Source organism: Ambystoma mexicanum, chromosome 6p (assembly GCF_040938575.1).
Source record: "Ambystoma mexicanum isolate Mex_15411 chromosome 6p, UKY_AmexF1_1, whole genome shotgun sequence".
Lineage (NCBI taxonomy): Eukaryota > Metazoa > Chordata > Amphibia > Caudata > Ambystomatidae > Ambystoma > Ambystoma mexicanum.
In genome coordinates this window covers 1,447,035,163-1,447,060,815 of record NC_090935.1, presented here as the reverse complement: position 1 = coordinate 1,447,060,815, position 25,653 = coordinate 1,447,035,163, and the positions used below count along the sequence as shown (strand labels likewise).

At 50.0% G+C, this 25,653-nt stretch overlaps 1 protein-coding gene across 1 annotated transcript in view; it reads left to right on the top strand.

Moving 5' to 3' along the window:
• LOC138510498 (zinc finger protein 436-like) overlaps positions 1-25,653 on the top strand; it is a 254,388-nt gene that overhangs the window by 103,717 nt on the left and 125,018 nt on the right. Inside the window, exons 3-5 of the mRNA XM_069626193.1 lie at positions 9,735-9,845; positions 11,765-11,869; positions 12,040-12,153. Of these exons, the coding sequence (XP_069482294.1) occupies positions 9,735-9,845; positions 11,765-11,869; positions 12,040-12,153 (330 nt within the window). The remainder of the gene's footprint in view (positions 1-9,734; positions 9,846-11,764; positions 11,870-12,039; positions 12,154-25,653) is intronic.

The window sequence follows — 25,653 nt, the reverse complement described above, 5'->3', positions numbered from 1 at the left end:
AGAATGCGGATGTTATTTCTTCTTGACCTGCCTTCTCCTTCCTCCACCCTGCTTTCCAGTACTTTAATACGTTCTAGCGCTCTGTTCATTTGCTGGCCCATACCTCTCAATTCGTCTTCTGCGACCGATATGCGGGTTTCGGCCTCTCCGGTGCGTGATGAGAGCTTCTGAAGGTCGTGCCTCAATAGGGAAACTTCTGTCGATATGCTGTCCATTTTGACTTCCATTGAGGTCCGTGAATTGGCAATGGCGGTCATCACGTCTCTCAAGGAGAGAGTTTCGTCGGGGTTGTGTATGTCTTCCGGTCTATCTGGTTCCGTTGGCGGAGGCAGGGTGGCAGTTGTGAATTGCTCCATAGTGCTCTGGTTGCCCACTTTCTTTGTTGTTGTCTTGTCTTTGCCCATTTTGTGCGCTGTTCGCCGGCTTATTATTGTGTGGGAAGCGGACTTTGATGTTCCGTTTCGTCTTATGTGGTGGTCCGTTCGGTATTAATTGTATTTGCTGGGAGGTTACTATCTCAGACGCGTGTTGTACTGTGTGGCTCCCTGTTCAGTATGTATCACCCTGCAGTGGGTGTCTTTGCTTGCTGGGCTGGCTATGGGATCTCAGCTTCCTTCTCCCCCTGTGTTGCAGTCACACGTGTTGCCTGGGGGGTGTCTCAGTCGATCACTCTGGGTGTGGGGCCTATCTCTTCCCCATTTGGTCAGTTCCAGGGTCTATTCAGCCTCTCTCGTCTCACCCTGGAGTCTTTAGTTTCTGTTCCTCTCAGGGTGCCATTTACCTTGGTGGCAGTTCGTTTTGATTTATTGGCTGTCTTTATGTCAGGGTCCGCCCTTTCACCCACTTCACTGTTTTGGGAGTCCCAGTGTGTTCACGGTGCCTTCAGTGTTAAGTCGCGTCCCCCTCCTTCCCTTCTCCTTACCTACGTGAGCTGTAGGATGTCAGCGGGCGCTCAACGATAAACGGAGCACCCGCGATTGATCGTTTCAGTTCGGGAGGCGGTGGTGCCGTGACGCCGCTCGTCTGCGCTCGAGGCTGCGACCTCCCGGTTCGTCTCCGCTCCCCGTGTCTTGGTGCAGTCGCTGAGCAGGGAGACAAGGGCTCACTCGTTCGTATCCGTGACGGGTCTGCTGGATCTGCGGGCAGGGACCCGCTATTCTCGTGTGGCCTTGTCCGCCTCTGCTGCTATCTTCTTGGATGTTGACGAGGCAAGCAGCTGGCAGGGGCTCACGCACGTCTCGTTGGGCTTCGATGCCCCGCTTTATCCACCTCCGGGGTAATCAGTTCGTGTTGAGCGTTCATTTCACTTAGCACACGGCGGCCATCTTGGGTTCTTGTTATCGCCGGCGCCCGTATTTTTGCTCGTAGATTTTCTCCGGATCTGATTCATGCACTGTTTTGAAACTTCAGGAGGTCCTAGCTGTAGTTGTCAGCTCTCATTTAATGCGTCTGGACGGCGTTTCTGTTTCAGCTATCCGCAGGATTTTGAAGGATTCTGCCGGCGGCCCGGGAGCTCAAAAGGATTACGACTCCATTTCGAGCCCGTTGGCCACGTCGACCAGGGTTTTCTACTTCTTGAGTATTATTAAGTGTAGATTTAATTCCTTTAGTTATTATAACAGAGGGGCTGTAGGTTTTAACTTTGCTAGAGGAAAAGGATTTAGAGAAGACAACATTGCCGCCATTCCTTGTAGTGTACCTTTTGTATTGAGGAGGGCATTTGATTTTAGGAACTAAAATAATTCTTTCCTTTGGTATAATATGCTTTGGTGTTACAACCTTAGGGTTTACCACCTTAGATTCCATAGGAGGTTGAGAGACATTAAATGACAGTAAGCCATAACCTCCTCTGGTACAGTGGTAAGAGTCTCCCTGTTAGAGGAAAAATACTGCATCTCATCCCACAGATGAACATGAAGTGGGCTTTGGCCCCACCCAGGTGATCATCCCGCAGTACAACATCCCCAGGGTTGGCATCAGGCAGCGTCTGCCTTCCCCTGGCCACCTCGGAGGAGACTTTACAACACCCAGTTAGACAATTTCCATAATCACAAATATTTTGTTACGTCATCCCCCAACCCTCCATTGGCTAACTCTAATAGAAGTAATTTTTATCTCCCTAGCTCTTAAACCTGTGAGAAATCTGAGGGAGGGTGTCCTCGCCCCCCTCTATATTGTCCCCCCAGGTGGCCAGGGAAAAGCAGTCGCTATCGGATTCTAACCCTGGGGGTTGATATGCGAGGCAGGATCACCTGGCTGGTTTAACAGCAGTCAAACATTGCTTGAACCCCAACCAGACTCAGGTGCCAGAATTCCAGTAAATGTTTGAGGCACAACAAGTTCTTGATCACAGAGATGGATGCCATTTGGATCCACATCGGGGGCTTCAAATCGTCTTACTCCCTGCCTATATCCCCCCCAATGGGCTATTTAATCCTAGGCCTACTTCTATCCCCTCTTGCACAGGAACACATCCTCAAAACATGCCTCAAAACACACCTCTGACACTGTTGACATCCTCTCGGCTACCAACATGTAAAATACCTACAGATACTGCCATTCCTAGGTATTTCTACACCTCCCTCAACAAGGGTACATCCCCAGAGGTCCTATAAACCGGCTTCTTCGCCCACGCCTGAAAAAATCCACCTTAATCCGGAAGACCTATCAAACTACTGGCCTATCGCTAGCTTCCCATTTATTGACAAGGTCATCGAGAAGGTAGTTGCTAACCAACTATTTACAAAAAACTAGCACCTCGGTCTGCTCCAGGATGGCATTGCCTTGAAAATCCCAAAACAGTGAGGCCGCTTTTATTTTTTTTAAATCTATTTTCGGGGATTTTTGCACTTTTATTAGCAATAAATGGGCGGGGGGTTGGGCTAGGGAATAGAATAAGGCTGGGGGATGTAGGTATGGTCTCCCCCCGCATTAAAAATAAATAAAGTGTACAAAATAAAAATGTGCAATTCTATTAAAACAAATTTGGCATTTTCGGCCTTGTTGTTTTAAATTTGTTATTTTCATGTAGATCCCTCCAGGATTACCAATCTGGGTGCCACCCCAAATACACCACTGAAATAGTCATCATCCAGGTGGCCGATGATGCTCTTGAGATTATTGATAAAGGAGACTTGTGCCTGCTAGTCCTCCTGGACCTCTCGGCTGCATTCCACACATTCGACCATCACACACTACTCACCCTTCTTGCACACAGAATGGGCTTCTCTGTTATTGTCCTGAAATGGTTCACATCCTACGTATCTGGCAGACACCAGGATGTCAATATAGGCTCCCTTAGATCAGAACACTGCCCTGTCACCTGTGGAGCTCCTCATGGTTCCATTCTCTCCCTGATCATCTTTAACTTCTATATGGATCGGCTGGCCTCACTCTTAGATGATCCCAACATAGTGATGCACCAGTGCACAGATGATACACAATTATACCTTCAGGTGAAGGGCCTGCAAGGTATTGCTCGGCTGTCCTCTTTGGCCCTCATTACGAGTAAGGAGGTAAGGTACAGCCCTTACCGGCATGGAGCAAATACCGTGTCCGTGCTGCCACAAGGCCGCTATTAGAGGGCGATTACGAGTTTGCGGGCACGAGCTTTGCACCATGCCGGTAACAACCTTTCCGCCCTGCCGTAAAAGGGCGAAAAATCGCCCTTACCGGCATTGCGCGAAGCGCAGATAGCTCCACCGCCATCCAAGCCATCGGCATTAGCAGTGATAAGCGGAACCGGAAGTAGCGTCATCGCACAGGAATGGGAAAGAGCACAGCGGCCATCTTTAAAAACACAATCCATTGCCATCCTCTGTAACCAGGAGCCATCTCACCACCACACCTCTACCACACCTCTACAACTACCTGCAACATATCACAATGCCCAAGGCACTCAAGAAAAGTGCAGAGCGCTTGCGCAAGGAGCGCTTCTCACCAGAGGAGTTGAACATGCTGGCTGAGACGCTGCAAGAACATGCGGATGTCGTCTTCTCCACCAACATGTCTCGACCTGCAGTGCAGCGGAAGAAGGAGATATGAGCGGAGGTGGCGCAGGAAGTGAGTGCCGTTGGCACCACCCCCGCACTCCTAAAGATGTCCGGAAGTGCTGGGACGACCTGCGCTTATGCGTGCGGAACATCCTCTCGGCCAACCGCAAGCAGGGAGTGGCAACAGGTGGAGGTCCGGACTCCCCCGTAAAGATGCAAACCTGGGAGGAGATCTATGCAAGCACCATTGGGATGGAGGCTATTGAGGGAGTGGGGGTATGGAGCGAGGAGCCCCGTCATCGGCTGATGCAGGTAGGTGTCCCAAATGAAACACTGCAAAGACCAACACGATGATGTCCCCCTGAACTGACAGTGCAATGATGGAAAGCAGGGTCCACCAGACACATATTTGCAAGACTGCCTACAGGCAGTGCACAGCACCATCTTGTCCACATGCATGATGCACCCCATATATGTCTCATCCCAGACGCATCCCTCCATCACCCACCCAAAAGCCAAGCAACCCGTATGTCACTACCCCAATGCGAATCAACTGCCATTCCATATCAATGCAGCTACCCCAATGCATGCCTGATGCATGCAGACCCATCACTAATCCTTTCCCTCTCGAAGTCCCCCACAGGCACGCCATCAGACAGCGATGACCAGGACCCCAGGGAGGATGCTGCAACACCACACAAGAAGGCCAGGGGCATGGAGGGAGAAAACCGCCCCTCTACATCAAGGGGAAGAGGGCAACCTGGACTACATCGGAAGGGCAAGACAACCCGAGAACCCACAGCACCAATGTGCTCTAGGGCCCCCACCACAGCACCCACACCAGCCACCAACACACAGGAGTCAGTGGCTGAAGGCACTGTATCGGCTGCCAGCAGTACTGTGGGGGAGACAGCTGCCACAGCAGCCGTGTCCGATGACGAGGCAGATGTTCTGCCACATGGCACAACCACCGCTACAGGCCCCCCGCATTCACCACACCTCTCCCCATCCAGCATATACAACAGCAACAGCCATGAGCAGTCTCCCGGGGAGTCATGGCCCGGTAGTTTCAGCCCCACACCAAGCGTGCATGAGGAACCAACCATGTTGGTAGCACCTCATACATACACCAGTGTTTCTGAACAGCCAAGAGGGGATCAGGGCAATCCAGAAACGGCAGGAGGAGCTGACAGGGCAGTTGACACAGCACATCACTGAATGTGGCCGGGCAAGGGATGAGATAAGGGAATGTGCTTCATCCCTCAAATCTGCAATTGAGACCACCTCAAAAGACATATGCAGTAAATTGGCAGCAGTGAGGCAGGTCTTCACCCAAATGGTGGCGGCAATGGAGGCCATGCGTCCGGCACAGGTGGCAGAACAACCTGGGACATCCTCAAATGCCAGCTCCACTGAGTCCAGCCCCCTGCGTAGGTCTGGCCGGAACCTGCGCAGGTCGGACAGGGGTCCACCTGCTGCCGGAAGAGGAGAAGGGCTGTAGGTTCAGCCAGGCATTCTGGTTTCATGTAGACTTATGGTGCATGCCAGTGCAGACCATGTGTGGGGAGGTTGAGGGGGGAGGGGGGAGAGGGTGTGTGGGGGAGTTGAGGGGGGAGGGGGAGTGGGGAGAGGGTGTGTGGGGGATTTGAGGGGGCAGGGGGAGAGGGTGTGTGGGGGAGTTGAGGGGGAGAGGGTGTGTGGGGTGGAGGGCTTGTGCACTTGATATGTTACATATTCTGAATACACCTGTTGTGAAATCTGAATTCACATGTGCGGACATTGCTTATTGTGTATGTGTGCTTTATTGGTGAACAGTCTACAGTGTCCATGTCCCTGACACACCCAGTGCCCTGAGTTCCACCTCCATATCACACTCCCTATCCATGTGTGCTAGAAACATTGGTCAATCAGAGTCTGACGCATGGCACGTCCCTCCTGTGCATCGCTGCCTCCCTGAAGTGCAGCCCCATCTCCACCCTCCTCATCCTCATCGTCCGGTGGTTGCAGTTCAGAGTCGGGGCAGAGGCACATTCCGTCTGATGCACATATTGTGTAGCATGACACATGCCATGACGATCTTGCCCACCTTCTCATGGCCGTACAGGAGTGCCTCACCAGACCTGCTGAGGCAGTGAAACCGTGCCTTCAAGAGGCCAAATGTCTGCTCAATCACCACACGGGTACGTGTATGCGCACGATTGTAGGGATAGCCTGCATCACTTGCATGTGGGCAACAATGATTATGTGTAAGTCCTCACATCATATGGGACCTGTATCAAAGACACCATAGCATGCACTTATTTCCTGTTTGCACCCACAGATCCATGCATGAATAGAGACACATGATGTGACTGCCATGTGTGTATTCCTCTTATAGACAGGTGTGCGTGCCATCGTCTAGTGGGCACAGGGGGGGCCAATTCCTTGTGAGTGCTCATGCACTGTGGTAGTCCACGCTAGTTGTCCCCATGATCTGGGTGATGTGCAGTGATTTGTATGCTTTCATCCTGTCAACCTTGATGGCAGCCTCATGATGATCTCACTATGCACGACAAATGGTGATATGCTGTTTTGGTGGACCTCTGTCTTGGTGTATGGGTGTGTTCATGTATTTTGCCCATATGTGGCTCCTTTCTACGCAGTAATGGAGACCTGTCCTTTTTGATGATGGTATTTGGTGCTGTGCATTGGCCATCCTAATTGCTTGTCGCTGCATTGTGTTGTGGGGGCTACGGTCTGATTATGTGCAGTGTACATGTTGATGGCTATGGAATGGTTGTTGCACTGCATCATTTTCGTGGTAGGGCAGCTTACGTCTTGCATTTTGTGGTCGGGTGTCGGGTCAAGTCTGGCCTGCTTTGGGGTATGAGCATGGTCCATCCTCTCAGGTACTCTCAGCCAGGTGAAGTATGCATCTCTCCCCCCCCATCTCAGCCAGGTAAAGTATGCATCTCTCCCCACCCCCATCTCAGCCAGGTGAAGTATGCATCTCCCCCCCATCTCAGCCAGGTAAAGTATGCATCTCTCCCCACCCCCATCTCAGCCAGGTAAAGTATGCATCTCTCCCCCCATCTCAGCCAGGTGAAGTATGCATCTCACCCCCCCCCCCCCCAATCACCTACCCACATCGCATTGCCATGAGCCTGACATGCAACTCACCGAGTAGCCAGGATCTGTGCCCTGCGTGTCGCTCCATGTAGCATGGTATCGTGGAGTTCCGCATGACCATTGAATCATGGGTTGATCCTGGAAATCGTGCACAACAATGTGTGATGATCTTGTTTGGGTCACATACCATTTGCACGTTGATGGAGTGGTATAACCTACGGTTGCGGTACACTGCCTCCATGGCATGTGGGACCACCAATTCGACATGGGTGCAGTCGATGGTGCCAATGCAACCAGGCATGCTGGCCAGTGAATGGAAACCAACTTTGGCTGTCCGTGGTAGGAAAATGTGGTCGCCTGTGTGCTTCAGGAGGGCATCGAGCACTTGGTTCAGCGTACGTGAGAATAATGGTTTGATATGCCATGCATGTGCCCCACTGTGTGCTGGTAGGTGCCTGTGGCCAGGAAGTGGAGCACAGGCACTACCTTCAGTAGAGGTGGGCTGGCGGTGCGTATTTCAATCAGGCTGACGATGTCATGTATCATGCCAACAATGGTGGTGATGGTGTCCCGGTCCAGACGGTACAGGGTGTGGATCTGCTGAGGGGTTAGGTTGAATGGACTGGCTCGGATGCGAGGGATTGGGGGCTGCCTGTGTGGTGCCACTGGCTGCACTGGTGGTGCATGCTGGGCCTGCCTCACCCTCCTTCTCCTCCTGCGTCTCCTCTGTGCTGCCTGTTGTTGTTGTTGTTGTTCTTGTTGCAGCAGTTCCACTGCAATCATGTCCTCCAGCCCCAGCATTGTTAGTAGTTTTGGAATCATTTTGGTGTGTGACTGGGTGTGGGAAGGGTGGGGTGTGCTCCTTTTGTGCTGGCCCAGTCTATATTGCCTCCTCCTGTGCTGATTGTGTCACCTGTGGCAGGTGGAAACACTGCACATGGGCATTTACGTGTGGTCCGCGATGCCGGTATTTACTCCATGCCGGTAAAGTACTTTTCGGGCTTCAGTAGGCCGTTATTTGCATGTCCGCCTGACTTGTGATGTCCTCCTGTTTACGCCATGCCGGTATGAAGGGTCGCATGCCTACGCCGCTATTAGAGGCACTTTTAATTACGGTGCCGCTAATAGAGGGTTGGTGGGTCGTAATGGCCCGGAGCGGTAAACGATGCCGGTAATGCTTTACCGGCATCGTTTATCCCTTACCTCCAACCTCGTAATGACCCCCTTTGTATCTGATCTCCTGCTCCTCCAACCCTCCCAGGCTAACCGTGATCCCTGGTTTTCATGGTCCTCCCTTTAGGTTGCCCTCTGAGTTAGTGTATGCACTTGTGTCCGGTAACTGGGTTACAATTGGGATTTGCTGCTGCTCCTGTGTGTAATTAACTTCACATTGGGCCTAGGGAACTGGTTTAATGCTTCATTTGGCCTGTGCACCATCCTGGATTCCCCACACTCACTCTGCCCCTGCATTAGGCTGCCCATGCAGGAGCCGCGTTTCCTTTTCCCGCACTGTGATTTGCAGGCTTGGAACTCCCTTGGTAAGTTAAAATCTCCTGAATGTTTATGAATTACTTGCTGGCGGTGGATTTGTAATAGTGTATCCTCTGTGAGAGAATGCTCTGCCAGGGAACCATGAATTGATAACTTTGTCTCACATGTGGCTAAACCAGTGGGCGGGAAACTGCAAGCCTGTAAATTTGGATTGAGAATGCAGCCTCCCAGAGCATCTAGTTGGGCCTCTCAAAAAACGTCCTCTGGTACTGTCGCTTAAAATGGAAAAAGTATCTGAACAAATGTTATTACCACCGGTTGAATGAAACTCTCTGAATATAGGGGTGTGTTTGTTTTTCTCTTTCAGGGTATTGAGACTCCCCAAAGAGAGCTTCAGGCTCACTGATTAAGGGAGGGGGCTCAATATGACTCTCCTGCAGAAACTTAATAGGGTATTGGCAAGGGTCAAAGTTACTAGGACCGCCCTGCACTGTATTATTGTGGCTGACTGAGATGGGTGGGGGCTACCATCACTGTCCCACACTGGAGCACTGCGATTGTCTCCTGACCTATGTCTGGGATGGATGTGGTGATCAGGGGATCCTACCCTTTATCCCCCATGCCCAACATCCACTGGCTCAGGGTATCACCTCCCCTCCAACTCCCCCCCCCTCGAGTCAACCACATGTCGGTACCTAAAATTAGGCAGGGGGCTTCATCACAGTGGGTAAGGAGAGCTAGTCTTTCTTCTACCTCCTCTCTTAATGCCAATACGGCAAAGAGAGCCTATGGCTGGGTAGCTTCACACTCAAACCCAGCCTCTAACCTGCCACAGTCCCCGAAACCCATGATGAGTAGCTCGACCTATGGTGTGTGCTGCAATGCTGGCATACTCACCCTCCAGAGACTAGAGCAGGGAACCTGTGGGTCTCTGTGATTCCATATGGTTGTCGGCCTATCTTGCTACCCTTGTTTCTCCCCATCCCCCGACCATTGTTTATTTCTACACCTTAGCGTACCCACTATAACTGGTCAATACACAAGGAACTTGTGGAAACAATTACACCTACTGCTCTATTGTGTTTTCAGTGACTATACAATGATTGGTTGATATTTCTTATGTGTGTTTTCCTTTAAAAACAGGCCCCCTGATTGCTGCGTCTGTTTTTTCACTAAGACCTAAAGCAAAGGAGAAGCTGTTCTGTATGGATGATCAGATTTGTAAGATAAAGGGCACTGACACTTCTTCCACAAGTAAGTGATGAGACATAAATTTAAATCTCTGAAATTCAAGAAACGCGACTATAGCAATTTTCCCACAAGCCTACCGTATGCAAATTCACACCGGTGCACAAGTATAATCGAATAGAATATCAGATTTGTACAAACCCATTGAAGCGCAGACGCGCAGCCCTCACGCTTGCATATCACTCTACAGTATTTCAACCAAGAGTGTAGCAAAATAGGCTTCTATTTTTTTTGTTTGTTTCCAGCCTTTTCTTCATGTCAGGCCTCCAAGTTTATATGCCAGTGCAGGACAAGCCACCAGCTGGTCAAGGTTGTCTACGACCCAGATCAGTGGTAGTTGGGCTTTTAAAGGGTTATCTGTGGCTTCATCAACCACACTTGCCTTGTTGACACTGTAGTATGATTTTTTCTGCTTGTAATGGGGGTGCCCCACATGCTACACTCTATCCATTTTCCCACTCCTATCACACCTTCCCCCTTCACTCTCACACACACACACACTCGCACATATTCACACGCAAACACACACACACACACACACACACACACACATTCACACGCAAACACATTTTGTTCTGCTGATGATAATTTAGCTGCTCGTTGCTGACAGAAACTGTCAAATAGGTGGCAGCTAGAGACTGCGAGAGCTTCCACCCAGGAAGGTGAGGAACTAGGAGAACAGACACTTAGCCACCCGACCGCCCTCATACAGCTCATCGTGTTCTGTAAAATGTCTTATATTGATATTCTGCTGCACACCACATTTTTTGTTACAGATTCTTGAATATAAAAGGTGCTCACCTTTTTATACTTGCCAGCAATGTTTAAGGGACATCTGTTTTTCTTGGGAAATTCTTATTTGTTCTGAACTTTCTTCAGTTGGGAAAGACAAACTGAAAGAAATGTGCATATTTCATTTTAGGATACGTTTCGTTACCATTGTATACGTCATAGTCACTTAACATGCTATGACCCTATCCATCATCTATAAACAACTATTCTGTCACTTTTTTGCACTCCACAGTCCAGGTGCTGCCCATGCTGCTAAGCCGCCAGGTCCGTACCAACCACAAACAATATAGAGAGACACAGGTAACGTGTACTTCCAACCTGTAGCCATGACCACCACAGGTATCTGTATCTGTCTTCCCGCTATTCGACTAACACACACTGCCCTCCTTTCATACAGAGCCATGCTCGGCGAGGCCAACGCTATCGCCAGAACGTCCAGAGTATCACTTAACATTACATTAGCTCCAGGATCTATATATAGGGCCTCATTACGACCCTGGCGCTAAGGGATTACCGGTACCGGTAAGAGTACCCGTACCGGTAATCCCTTAGCACCTGATTACGAGGTCCCTTTGCGGGTTCCCACCTTAACGGCTGGTTTTACCAGCCGTTAAGGAATGGACCTGCAAAGAGACCTTGGTGCTAATTACGGTACTGCAATTTGCGGTACCGTAATTACCGCCTTCCCCATTCCCATTATGCCCTATGGGGCAAAAATGGAATGGGGAAGGGCCATGGAGGAAGGGGGAATTACCGCCCCGCCAACCTTGTAATGGGGTGGTACTTCCCCATTTCGCCATGGCGGAGTTGGTAAGTTACCGGCATGGACCATGGTGCTAATAGCACCATGTCCTCTGCCTGGGTCGTAATGAGGCCCATAGTCTTGTTACAAAATATCGAATTATCTTCCACAGCCTTTTTTTCATATGCACACAAACCTTTGGTTGCCTGTCTTCTGCGTACTAGCAGATACAAACCTTTGGTTGCCTGTCTTCTGTGTACTAGCAGATACAAACCTTTGGTTGCCTGCCTTCTGCGTACTAGCAGATACAAACCTTTGGTTGCCTGTCTTCTGTATACTAGCAGATGAAAGGATAAATATATCTTTCCGTCTTTTTTTGCTCTTCTTGCAGGTGATCTTTGTACAAATTCTGACATGGTAGCCAGCTTGGAAAGGACGTCAACGAAGGATGAGCGGGACACAACTCAATGGCAAATCAGTTTCTGTCCCAGCACGGGTGAGGAGAACGTGTGGGACACTCGGGTCATTCTGGGTGAAAGAACTTTAAAACCGCAAACGCAATACCATCTGTTTAGTCTTTGTAATGCAGCAGAGTGTGTTGAATATCACGACTGCTTCGAGTTTCCTAAACAACCAATGCATTTTTTGTTTTGTTTTGCTGAACAGAATTTCCATTTTACAATTCCAACATTGATTTGAAAAAAGAAGGAGATTTTGAACCGAATTTGATGGTGGACCCTGTTGCAGAAGTAAAGGAACGCCTCACTACTTGCCATCCAGGTAACTTGAGTCCTGATTATTTGCATTTCTGTTTTTAGACATTAGCAGATCCATTATCGGCTTAGTTAACCTGCAAACATGCTCAAACAGTTATTCTTGGAAGGTGTGAGGCTGAAGGCAATGCTGGTTGAAGAACTATGGACGTTCCCAGGGCTCTAAACTCGCTCCCAATTTATTGGCATCTTTATCAGGCTTTTGATGGATGCCATTGGTTTCAAAGCTGTAGTCTGAATTAATTTTAATTTGCAGAAGAGCCTCTGGTCAGTTTTTGATTCGCCAGATACATTAGCCCATTGAATTGGAAAATAGTCAGGTTTCGGGATATTCACATTGTATGGCTATGAGATAAATTATGTAAAAATAATTTCAGTAGCAGTCAATTGCAACTCCCTTTTTCTATGTTTAATATTCTGCGAGTGGACTAGCGCAACCTATCTTTAGAATCAAACATATTTGTATCCTTCGGACCTGATTAAGAGTTTGGTCATAAAACATCTGGAAAGTCAGTCTGGTAAATACTGATAATGCCTGGGGTGAACGGAAACATACCGGTTTGATAAGGATGGTAATCAAAATTAACTATCAGCCAGCAACAAGAAAGAGCCTAAAGGTAGTCAAGGACACGATGGGCGGCAACAGAAACCAAAGATCTCCAAGCCGGCGCTAACTGTATAAACCGAGGAAGTGGGCAGCGTGGTGCCCAGGCTTGTTGGCCGCCTGATGTCCAAAGCAGCCCCAGACAATCCTGTGGAGATATGGGACATGGTGCTGAACAAAGTAATGGCTGTTTCGACACATTCCCGCACCACAAGTACATTAAATGCTTATGGCATGACCTGAAGAGGCAGATCCACAAATTCATATTTGACCACCGGGACTAGTGCATGGCAACTGGTGGAGAGACGGTTCCAGACTCTATCATGCTACCATGGGAGGAAAAGGCACCAACAGTAGTAGTCTTCTCTGGCATTACAGGAAGCGGCAATACTGAGGTTGGGTAGAGACAGTTTGCTGGTGGTGAGCACCCTAGCTAAATAGTGTTATTAATGCCATGGGTAGGGATGCACATACCAAGGTGCCAGTGGTGAAATACCCATGTAGCATAACGTAGAAGGGCACCTTGCCAACATGAAGACAGCATAGCAGGGCTGCCAAGACCATATCCCACATTAAGGCCACAAGTAGATATGTCCTACACCATGAAAACACCAAACACCCATAGACCAAGTGAGGCACCATAGCAGCATAGCACTCATACAGACAGCATGAACCACAGTTTAGCCAAAAGCTTGAAGCATGCCCCTTACCATTATATATTACACCACGAGGCACCACAATCCGTGACCGTGGCCTTGTACTGGAGCCTAAACATCACACCCAGGGATGTATCCTTTGTCCAAAACAAACACACCTTTCTCCACATGCATTGGTAGCAGATGTGGACCACAGAACAGCCAAGCATGCAGGTATATGCCATTCTGCAAGAATCTGCACAAGGGCTAGCCAGATGTCACCCGTGTAAGCACAGATCTCAGCACCAGTGATGAAGAGGGTCCATCGTGCACAGATCAGGTGGTACCACAGCTCCATCAGCATGTATCAGTGCCCCAAGTACAGCGAGCACCACTGCAACCACCTACCAGAAGGCTTCTAAAAAAGGATGCACCCACCCATGCCACCAAAGGGAAGACTGGGAAGCCAGGGACCCATGTGCTGACAACGCAAGTAGGTCAACCTGCCCATCCAGCATAGGATCCCAACCAGAACAGACACCCAAGCCTGCATAGGCTGGTCCGGCGGAGGATCCAGCCACGTCACCCTATCCAGTGCCGGCGTGTCATATGCCTGTGGATGATGGCCAGGAAGTCCTTCACCACATTCCTCCCTCTGAACTGATTATGGTGTATCCAGGCAATGACATGACAGAGAGTACCAAATTAACCTGAAGAGGCACACATACTGGTGCTTGGTTTGACCCTACTGATGGAGGTGTTCGTGTTACAGGCGTTTGATCCATATGATGACATCTGTATTCACACTCGAGACAAAGCAGTCAGCAGGATATGTGGCATCACATAGTGCATCCAGAGGGGGATGCCCAGATGTACCAAATGACCAGACAGAAGGCCAATACCTGTCGAATCTGACCCACCTCCACGAGATGGGGACAAGATTCTAAAATTAGGAGGACATAGCAAGTCATCAACTGCAAGTGCAGCAGGACATATGTAATGCCATCACAGGGCTTGCAAGAAATGTTGGGTACCATTTTCCATGGCTCTGTGGAAGAGTTGGCAGCCTGGTGGGTGCAATTACACCTAGAGTCAGAGAGAATGAGGCAGGGTACAGACAGCACCCCATGTAAACCCCTAGGGCTTCCAACTCATGTTAGCCATATTGGAGCGAATGGAGCATCCATCTATTCCACAGACAGCGGGTCTCATTTCTGGTAGTTTAACAAATTGTTAGTGATCTTTGTCATGAAATTGTGACAGATTGCCATTTGGCAAGGGTGTGTAAACCCTGGCTTTTTTTATTTGTATTGAATAATGCAACGATGCGTGTAATTCCCTCTCTGAAAGGGTAATCTGCTAATCAGATTCCGCTTTCATAAACTCCATGCCAAAAGCATAGTGTGCACTGTGGCGAACCAAAAGAAGTAATCGGACTACAGTGTCCCATGTTGACTGGATGGTTTATTCAATTAAAAAGAAAACTCCTATTTAGCCCTACTGCTATGAGGGAAGTTCCTTGCCTATCCAACAAAAAATAAGGCTGCTCATCAATGTCCAAAGAAATAGTCCCGAGTCCAATTCCTGTTCAGCTAACTGGCCCCATCACTTAGAGAAACTTAACAAAAAAAGGGGAGTCGAGAGCAACAGCCTCTCTGTGGCTTCTGCCTGGCCCAATCACTTGAATCTCTTTTCCATACGTTTTACACATTCATCAGTTTCGCAAAACACAGTTCACAACCTCTCTTCGGGTTCCGTGAATCAAATCTCAGTTCTTTACAATTCCCTCTGTCCTGGAAGAAAAGGTTCTTCTAATACAATTCCACCAGTTCCGACTTGGTTCTCTAGAATTTTCTTGTTTTATACTTAATCACTGGAACCCTCCAAGCTCTCTCTATCTCCCGTTATATTTGTTATATGTCATGATTCTTGGACTTCCCAAAGCCCTTTGTCACTCAGACAGGCTTACTTTATCTCAGTCTTGGTAGGACATCTGCCCGTTCGGTTTTCGTGGCTCTCATAACCCTTGTGGCTTTCCCAGCCGCGAATGTCTCTGTTTGCCCCTCTAAACTGCGTTACCTCACTTCCCTTCTGCTGCTCGGCTCGGCAGTTACTCCACTTCTAGTGCAGAGCTCAGACTTCAGGGCTCTCCGCTGCAGTCTGGTCTCTGCGTCGGTTAACTGGCCCCAGGCCCAGCACGACTTGCTTTACCGTCCCAATCTCCTTCTTGACTCGGGCTCTTCGCCAGTCAGGACGCCAGCCTTCTGCCGCCTTATTTGCGTCTCGATTGCTCTCCACGCTACTGCTGGCTCTGCGGTCCCTCCAGGACATCTTTCTGTTAGAGGCTCGCCTCTGCGTAGGATTCCTTCTCTCTGAGTCAAAGTTTCTCATGGTTTTATGTGTGTCATCAGAAACAAAAGGGGAGTGTCGTTCCTCTTTGACTGTGGAGTTCAGGCGAGATGCAGCGTTTGCTGAAGCCAAAGAGTGTGCGGAAAAGTCACTATTCGGGGATACCAAAATGGTATAAGAAATAAAAGGGTTGTGTGGCTGCTCTTTGACTCTTGGGAGTTCGGGCGAGATCCAGCATTACCTGAAGCCAAAGTGAAGAAATATCACTGTTAGGGAAATTCAAAACAGAAGTAGCAACAGTCTTTCCGATTCCTATGTTGGCGTATAATGTGTTCTGGACTGGGAGTTCCTTATCAGAATGGGAGTCCTTGTCCCCAAGAGGGTAGTCATTCCCAGTGAGGTCTCACCTACCCAGACCCCTAGGCAGGGTCTTGCTGAGTGGGCTCACCACAGTAGCCTCAAAGGGGGTGGCTGCCCTCTGGGGAGAAGGGATGACTAGTACAGATTTGCTACAATATCTATGTCCTGCTGCATCAGTAGCCTGAATTTCAGCTCCTACCCTACTAGTGGCACAGAGTAGGTTCAGAGGTCACAGGTGCCCATTTGCTATCTGCAATGGCAGCCAAGTCTCTGCAGTGCATGGGCTGCATTTAAGATATGTAAACCTGTTTCAAAACCCTATAATTATGGGTCTACCTACTGGTAGCAGAATAATGTTTAAATATAAGATCTGCCTGAGTTAGGGTATGCTGAATGGTATTCTTTTTATTTTTTTATTTTTTATGGTTTATTACAAATCTTTAAAATTCAAGTTAATACACAAAACATCTTGATATATTATTACATCAAACTCAATTTACATAAGAATAAAAAAAAGAGGAAATGGACCAAAGGAAAGTAAAATGAAACAACTGAGAAGGCTCACATGTTGACAATTTTAAACGTAACACTAATTAAGTTTGGTTATTGTCTTTAACATCTGCTATTCGTTTTAACATGTCCTCCAAAAAAAAAAGTCAAAGCGTTTATTCATTTTCGGTCAGATTCGTCAAACAGCGTTTGCCACCAGTCCTCAGCACTCAGTATCTGCCTTTCTACAATAAAGCACCCCATGTGCTTTGTTCTTTCCGGACTGAGGGCCGTGCAAAATAGTGTGAGGTGTTTCAGGGTTTCGTCTTGTTGATCACAAAGCCTGCAGGTTCGTCTGAAGCCAGCATAATTTGTCCATGAACTTAGTGTCTCCTTGGTCTTAAACAAATTAAGGTGGAATTTCATGTACAATAATCTGCAATGTTGGTCAGGAAATTTCTCCAAGTATCTTTGTGTTTTGTTCAGGGCTTTTGATTCGCACAGTGCAAGCTGCATAATCTTGTGATTCACTCTCTGTTCACCAGTCGCAATCCAATCTTGTGACCACAGTTTTTTTATTTTTTTTGGCTAGATTTGGGTTGGTTTGAAGAGTGATAATCTCAATGTCAAGGTCTTTCAATATTTCTTTGCACCGGTCTGCCCACATCGACAACATACAATGTTTGTCTCCACCACCCGGATCTTGCAGAATTTTAAATTGTGATAGGACATTTTCCATTGTCATTTTGCGGTCGAGTGTGATTTTATTCAGCAAATTCTTGCATTTATTGACAGTAGTTTTAATTCTTAGCAGATGCAAGCAGTTGGTGTTACCTTGGGGAGCCATAGGACTTTTGACCGAAAGATGTTTTCTAATGTGGCCCATAGCGTGTGTGAACAACCCAACGCACACTCCGTGCCATGGACTGCTTGGATTGGCAGTTGCCGACATTTGATTTTAGCATTTTCGACCCATGGTGCGCCATTCAGATTTGAGCTGATTTCCATACCCAGATATCTAGTGTGTATTGCGCTCTTCAACGTCTCTTTCCCCAAATGCCATTCAAATTTGGTATTCGATGGTGCTTTCTTTTTCTTCAAATCTTGTAACGTTAATACTTTAGATTTGTTCGTATTAATGCACAGGCCATTGTTAACATATTCTTCAAGAGCATACAGCTTTCGTTGAAACCATATTGGTGTAACGTCGAGCAGTACTAAGTTGTCCGCTTAAAGGATCCAACTTATGTGGGACCCATGAATTTTTGGCAGAAATGAAGGAACACTTTCAATGGTGTCACCAATGTCTGACAAAAACAAATTAAAGATGATCGAGGCCAATGGGCACCCCTGTTTTACGCCACAGAATGTTTTTATTCCAGACGAAAGGGTTCCACTTCCATCTAGTCTGATCTTAACTTCAGTCTCCGTATGCAGTTCTTTAATGGACATTAAAAGACAGCAGGCAATTCCACTTTTTCATTTTGGTTCAAAGGGCTTCACAGTCTATACTTTCAAAGGCGTGGGCTAGGTCTATGAAAGCAAGGAAGACCTTTCTTCCTGCTCTTATTGCTTCCATTTTCATCAAGTTTATTAATACAAGGTTCAAACCACACCCCACGCCCTTGACAAAACCTGATTCTCCAGAATGGGGTCTGGCATGGATTCACATGCTCATGAATATTCCCCGTCGTCAGGCTGGGAATCCTCGGTAAAGAAAAAATCAGTATCGGTTTTGTTTCTGATCTGTCTTTCTTGGTAGTAACCAATCACTGGTCTCTGGGTCATACTGCCCCCAGCCAATGACTGCCCTCTCCCTAAGCCCCTCCCCTGGCAGCCATCCTCAGATTTTTACCGCACGTTTAAGTGTTGGGAGTCCTCGTGCTATAGCTCTCGAGCTTTTACTGCATTTTGCAATTTTTTTTTTTCAAAGAGTTTAATCTCATTTTTTGGTCAATCGAGCCTCAAGCTCCAACGTTTCTACTTCCGTTCAACGGGGACCCGTTTCGGAATTTTCTACGCCTCTCAAGGGTGATGTTTTCGTCGAGTACGCTCGAAGAATTCGAGAAGACGTAGAGGCCTACCCCGTGGACATGGTCTAGGACAAGGGAAGCTTGACGCCCGGATCCAAGCTGTTCAGGAACTGCCCTGGATGCGGATTGCAGAGTGTGTTGAAGGAGGATGAGCATTCTAGATGCCTCTACTGCCTTCATGAAGACAAAACGCACTTGGAGAAGCAATGTTCATTTTGCAAGAACTTGTCAGAGCGGACCATGAGGGATTGATGGATCTGCCTCACCAACTGGCTGGAAGGAAAGAGCCCAGCGGTAGGTGAGAAGAAGAAGAGGTCCGAGCGGTCTTCTAAGTCCTTTGAGGGCGCTCCGGCAACAGGGGCCCAACAGAAGGCTAAGCACCGCGAGTCCGCGGGCACCGGGAGCGCCGAACGGTCGGGCCCCTCGGCTGCCAGGCAGGGCGCACTTTCACCAACGCCATCAACCACAAGCCAACGCTCTGGCTCGGGAAGAGAAAGTCGGAGATCCCGGGTAAACCTCTGGAGAAGCCCCAGTCGATCCCGACAGAAGCAGACGAGGGGGAGCGAGGCAGTGTCCCTCCCTCCAAGGTGAAGGCCTCAAGCACGCCAAAAGTCGTGAAGGCCCTGATTCACCCGGCTATGGCCTCTATCGAGGGAGTCGTGACGGCCCTGGCGAAGCCTGTGGAGGCTACCCCAGTGGAGACTACCTCGGGCCCAGAGTTTCCCTGCCACCGCGGAGGGAATCCTCTTTTCAGCCCATCGATAAGACTCCCATGAAGATCCTGGTGGAAAAAGATGGGGGTGCCGGTGGCCATCACAGACACGGATACAGCCTCTGAGGAGGAGCTGGTTGAAGTCGTGCAACGCTCAACAAGAGGTTTGAGGAGGTCCGGTTCCAGGGGAGGAAACCCAGGGAGGCGAACGAAGAAAGCAACAGTGGCGCTGACGAGGCTCCCGAGGAGGAGGAGCAACCATCGCGCCTGTCGCAGCCATTGCCGGACAACTCGGTGGCCATTTTGATGGCAATCCAAACCTTATGCACGGAGATAAGGACGAGATTGCCTCTACCCTCAATGGATGACCCAGCAGAACCGGGCCCGTCGGGAAGCCCTCCAAACAAGCAGAGGAGAGCTCATCCCCCCCGCCTTTCCAGGCCTCACGGCCCGGTCAGCCTTCATCTCCTTCCCCTGATCCTAGGGATGACACAGGAACAGATACGGCCACAACGGGGACGGATGACGACGGTGGTGACGAAGGGGTGGGCCTTCCATCACCACCCCCTCTGGCCTGCCCGCCCGACGAAATTGGCTCCTTCCACGCCATGATTTCCAGGGCATTCAAGCTCTTCCAGCTCTGCCCCGAAGAACAGAAGAAGGAAGGCTTCCTCTATCAACGGCGCGAGGCCAAGAGGAAGAGTGTCCTCGTGGTGCCATTGCTTAACGACATCTGGGATGAGGGACTTGCTCTCCTGAAGAACCCGTCCACCACGCCTGCCAAGAGGGATCGGTACGAAAAGAAGAACCAGGTCCCCGATTCCGCCCCTTTGTGCCTCAGGGCGCAGCCGACCGCGGATTCGGTCGTCTCAGCGGCAGCCAAGAAGAAGGCGGCGGGGGCGACGGCTTCAACTTCAACCTCTCCACCTGACGGCGAGGAAAAGAAACTGGACGCTATGGGACAAGCCATCTCGTCTGCGGCAAAGACAATTAAGGCAGCCAACGCCCTAGCGATTGTGGCCCGCTACGACAGGGAGTTGTGGTACAAGATGGCCCCCCTGCTGGACTTCCTACTGGACGACAAGAGGGCGGAGGCCCTGGAGATCCTACAGAAAAGTGACGTGGCATCAGACCACGCCATAACTGTGGCCACGGACATCGCGGACACCGGGTTCTGCTAGTTGGGCAACAGTGTTTGCCTTTGACGGCGGGGATGGCTCAAGGCAACAGATTTCCGCCAAGACGTGCAGACCAGACTTCTGGACATGCCCTTCGACGGGAACAACTTGTTTGGAAAGACAGTAGATGAGTCACTTCAGGCCATCAAGACCGACACGGAGACGGCTCGGGCCTTGGGAGTTTTGAAGCAATGACGGCTGCCCTTTCGGAACTCCGGAGGCAAGCAAAGTGCCTCCAAAGGATTCGGCGGTGGCTCCTCGACGTACCGCCAGGCAGCCCGTTCCTCGTCACGAGAGGCCTACAGAGGGCGTGGCAAGTCAGGAGGACCCCGTCGCCAAGGAGGCCAGGGCGGCACGGCCGCCTCCAAGCAGGACTGAACCGGCCGGGGCGTCGGGCCCCCACCCGAGCACCCCGGTGGGAGGCCGGCTGGCGAAGTTCGTCAGCGTGTGGGAGTCCATCTCCACCGACCGTTGGGTGCTGGATGCCCTGGCCCACGGGCACACTCTCGAATTTCTAAGGAACTGCCCCTGAATTCCTCCCATGGCCAGGAAGGAAAATCACATCCCACAACTGCTGTTAGAAGTAAGGGCGATGCTCAAGAAAGGGGCCATCGAGCCCGTCCCGAAGAAGCTCCGGGGCTCCGAGTATACTCAAGATACTTCCTCGTCAGAAAGAAGACAGGCGGTTGGCCCTCCATCCTGGACTTGCGTCGGTTAAACAAATACATAAAGGCCCAGAAGTTTCGGGTGGTCACCCTCCAGCATGTGCTGGGATAGCTGGAGGCAGGCGACTTCCTGTCGTCGCTGGAATTGGAAGATGCGTACTTCCACATCCCCATTCTAAAAGGACACAGAAGGTTTCTCAGATTCGTAGTACAAGGATGGCACTACCAATTCAAGGCCCTGCCATTCGGATTGAAGTCGGCGCCCAGGGTATTTACCAAGTGCCTAGACCCAGTGGCGGCACGGCTGTGCCTGCAAGGGATCCACGTTTACCCCTACCTGGACGATTGGCTCATCCGAGCAAGGACAAGGGAGCTCGCCGTCGAGCACACAGTGAAGACCGTCCAACTGCTCACGGACCTGGGATTCTCCATCCACTGCCCATAATCCTACCTGGTTCCGTTGCAGGTCGCACTGTTTCTGGGAGCCAAGCTCGATACAGTGGCGTGATTGGCTTCCCCGTCGGAGGAAAGGAGGAAGGCCATCCTGGGCAATGTGCAGTGCCTGCTGGCCACAGACGTGGCCAGGGTGAGGTCCATCAAGTCACTCCTCGGTATGATGTCCTCTTGCATCTACCTGGTGCGCCTATGCAGGCTGCGGATGCGTCCTCTGCAGGAGTTCCTCTAAGCCCGTTGGATGCAAGCAGCGGGCAGCTTCGAAGACGAGATCCCGCTGAACGAGGTCTTCCGCCAAGCAATTCGGTGGTGGGGACCCGTGTGCATCTCACGCGGGGCACAGACTTTCAGACCTCAGTACACCAGGAGACGGTGACGACGGATGCCTCCCTGGAGGGTTGGGGTGCTCACACCGGAGATCTTCACGCGAGAGGCCTTTGGCTCCCGGAGGAGAGGTCACTCAACATCAACATCCTGGAGCTCCGAGCAGTGTTCTGGGCTCTCGGGTCGTTTCTCCCATCCCTCAAGGGCAAGGTGGTAAGGATCTTCACCGACAACACCACCACGATGTTCTACATCCGGAAGCAGGGAGGAACCAGGTCCCCGGCCTTATCCAAGGAGGCCCAGGATCTGTGTCACTGGGCCGTTGCCCAGGGGATGTTTCTGGTACCCCTCCACCTAGCAGGAATAAAAAACACCATCGCCGACTCGCTGAGCAGGGAGCTGCGCTCATGCCACGAGTGGGAGCTGCGTCAGGACCAAGTGGATCGGCTTTTCTGACGATGGGGCAAACCCCAGATCGACCCGTTTGCGACGGCGGTGAACTCCAAGTGCCAGAGGTTCGCCAGCAGGTTTCCCCAACCGAGGAGCATGGCCGATGCTTTCTCGTTCCGCTGGGACGGCCTGTTCCTGTATGTGTTCCCTCCGTTGTCGTTGCTACGGCGACTCGTCAACCAACTCAAGAGGTCCCAGTGCAGGATGATCCTCGTCGCACTGGCGTGGCCGAGACAGATCTGGTTCCCGGACCTTCTGGACTTGTCAGCGTCCCCCCCAGTCAAACTATCGATGGACGCAGATCTTCTCTCCAGAGAAGGAGGTGCCATCCTCCATCACGACCCGCGGTTGCTGAACTTTCAGGCCTGGCTCCTGCGGCACCAGAGTTTGGAGGGTACAATATCTCGGCGGACTGCAAGGATGTGCTTGCAAAGGTCAGAGCATCCTCAACCCTCAAGTGCTATGGACACAAATGGAAGAGGTTCTCTGTCTGGTGCCGTGCACAGAAGATGAACCCTCTGCGAATTACGGCCCCTCAAGTGCTTCTGTACCTACTGTCGCTGGCCAAGGCGGGGCTGGCTCATGCCTCCATCAAAATACATCTGGCGGCGATCTCCCGCTACACCAGATCTACGGGACGATCATCTCTGTGGTCTCATCACCTGGTGAAGGAATTTATGAAGGGACTGTTCCATTCATTCCCGCCGGTGAAGGCTCCGGCCCCGGCATGGGAGCTCAACGTGGTGCTGACCAGGCTCATGGAGGCGCCTTTCGAGCCCCTGCATTCGGCACTGTTGAAGTTCCTGTCGTGGAAAACTGCGTTTCTTGTGGCCATCACCTCCGCACGACGAGTGGGAGGGATCCAGGCCCTATCCTGCAAGCCTCCATACTTGACTTTTCACGAGACAAGGGTGGTGCTGAGGACGCACCCCTCCTTCATGCCCAAGGTGCCGTTGGACTTCCATCTCAATGAGCCCTTGGTGTTACCAGTTTTCTTCCCGTCGCCTTCATCGCCGGCCGAGAGGACTTTGCACTCGCTGGATGTGGCTAGAGTGCTGAAGTTCTACGTGGACCGCAGGAAGAGTTTTCGGAAGACATCAGAACTGTTTGTGAACTTTGGACCTGTGAACCAAGGGAAGGCCCTCTTGAAGGCTTCCATTTCCAGATGGCTCTCCGGCTGCATCATGCACTGTCACCGGTTGGAAAACCGACCGTTGCCCGGCCGTCCGAGAGCCCATTCGACCAGAGCGATCGCTGCTACCACAGCGTTCTTGTCGGGTGTACCCCTGCTGGACACCTGCAGGGCTGCTACGTGGAGGTCGACGCACACCTTCACAAGATTCTACTGCGTCAACCGGGATTCCTGGGAGGAGTCGGGCCGGCCAAGCAGTGCTGTGCAACCTGTTCGCCTGAAGGTGGGCCTGGTAAGGAGGTAAGAGTTGCTTAATGTTGAGTTGATGAAATGCTTAATGTTGAGCCTTGCCACCTCCCGTGGTTGTGCATGTGTGTACTGCTATGTATTCTTATATTCATGAGCATGTGAATCCATGCCAGACCCCATGCTGGAGAAGGAACAAGTTACCTGTAACTGTTGTTCTCCAGCATGGGTCTGGCATGGATTCACATGCGAACCCTCCCTCCAACCCCTCTGCACTTGGTCATACTGCCACTTTACGTGCTACCAAATCTGAGGATGGCTGCCAGGGGGAGGGTCTTAGGGAGAGGGCAGTCATTGGCTGTGGGCAGTATGACCCAGAGGCCAGTGATTGGTTACTACTAAGAAAGACAGATCAGAAGTGAAACTGATACTGGTTTTTTCTTTACCGAGGATTCCCAGCCTGACGACAGGGAATATTCATGAGCATGTGAATCCATGCCAGACCCATGCTGGAGAACAACAGTTACAGGTAAGTAACTTGTTCCTTGCCTAAAGTCGACTTGATTGGAGCTGGTCCATTCTAATAACTGTTGTTGCAAATGAGTCGCATAAATGTTACCCAGCATGTCCAAAAGTGCAATTGGACGATAGTCCTTGGGGTTTGCTCTATTACCCTTTTTGAAGGGCGGCACGATAATTTCACTCTTCCAAGATTTAGGCGTTGCGCATTCAGATGTAGTTTTCAAAAAGAGTAGTGAGCAGAAGTCGCCCCATTTCTCAGTATCCATTTTCAATGTATAGTTAGTGAGACCGTCGGGTCCCGGGGCCCGTGATGAAGGTATTATTTTGATAGTTCTCAAGATGTCATCCTTATCAAATTTAAGGTCCCATCGATCTAGTTTAGGAAACACCGGCTCCTTACTGTTCTCCTTTCTTTTTGCTGTACAACTGGCTATAATGTAAGACCCAGGCATTTTCAGACACCATGTTATTCTGGATCGCTTGCTGCGATCCACTTTCTTCCATTAATTATTCTCCAGAATTCACTGGAATTTTTGTTTGCTAGTTTAGGCATCATTGCCTCGGCATCTTGCTGTTGGATGATGGCTTTGTGTGAAATCATCCCATTTTTTTATTTTTGCCTTATTTTCTTTTGGGCAAGATATAATGTTTTATTTAATTTTGAATATTTTCTAATGTCAGATCGCATTTAGCATTTTCTTTTTAAAATATGAATGTCAAAAGAATGTTTAGGTTTAAATGCACAATTTCGCAGCCCCTGTTTTACATCTGCATATTGTGTCAGTAGATGTTGGTATTCAATTTTATCCTGTTCCTCACGGTAGGCATTTGTAATCTTACTTACGGCATTATCGTTCAGTCGAAGGAGAATCCTACAGGATTCCACTGCCACATTATGTTTCCACACTTGAATATATTCTTTCTCTGGAGCAACAAATGATAGCTTCGCCAATTCATGGTATAATTATTGTTACAGCCACATCCAATTTGATATCACACATGTGTCGGCTCCCGTGAGCCCGTTTAGCTGTGGAAGGTGATGTGTATTCCGATCAGATGGGCTGATCCTTCCAAATGACAGGACGGGATACTGTATGGCCATGCCTCTTATTGGATCTCTTCATGAGGGCAGGTAGGGCCCTTCATCAGAGACAGCCGGCCACCAGGCCACTGCCCTGGGCACAGGCATCTAATGCGCACACCCATTCAAAGGCAGTAGCCTCATACCAGGGTGCTGCCTTTGTTCATAGCGAGAAGGGAAGGAGGCAGGGTTACATTAGACAGGAGGGCTCTGGACAGTGGAGGAAGACTTACACCATTTTGTTTCTCTATTCCCTTTCAAGAATTCTGGGAAT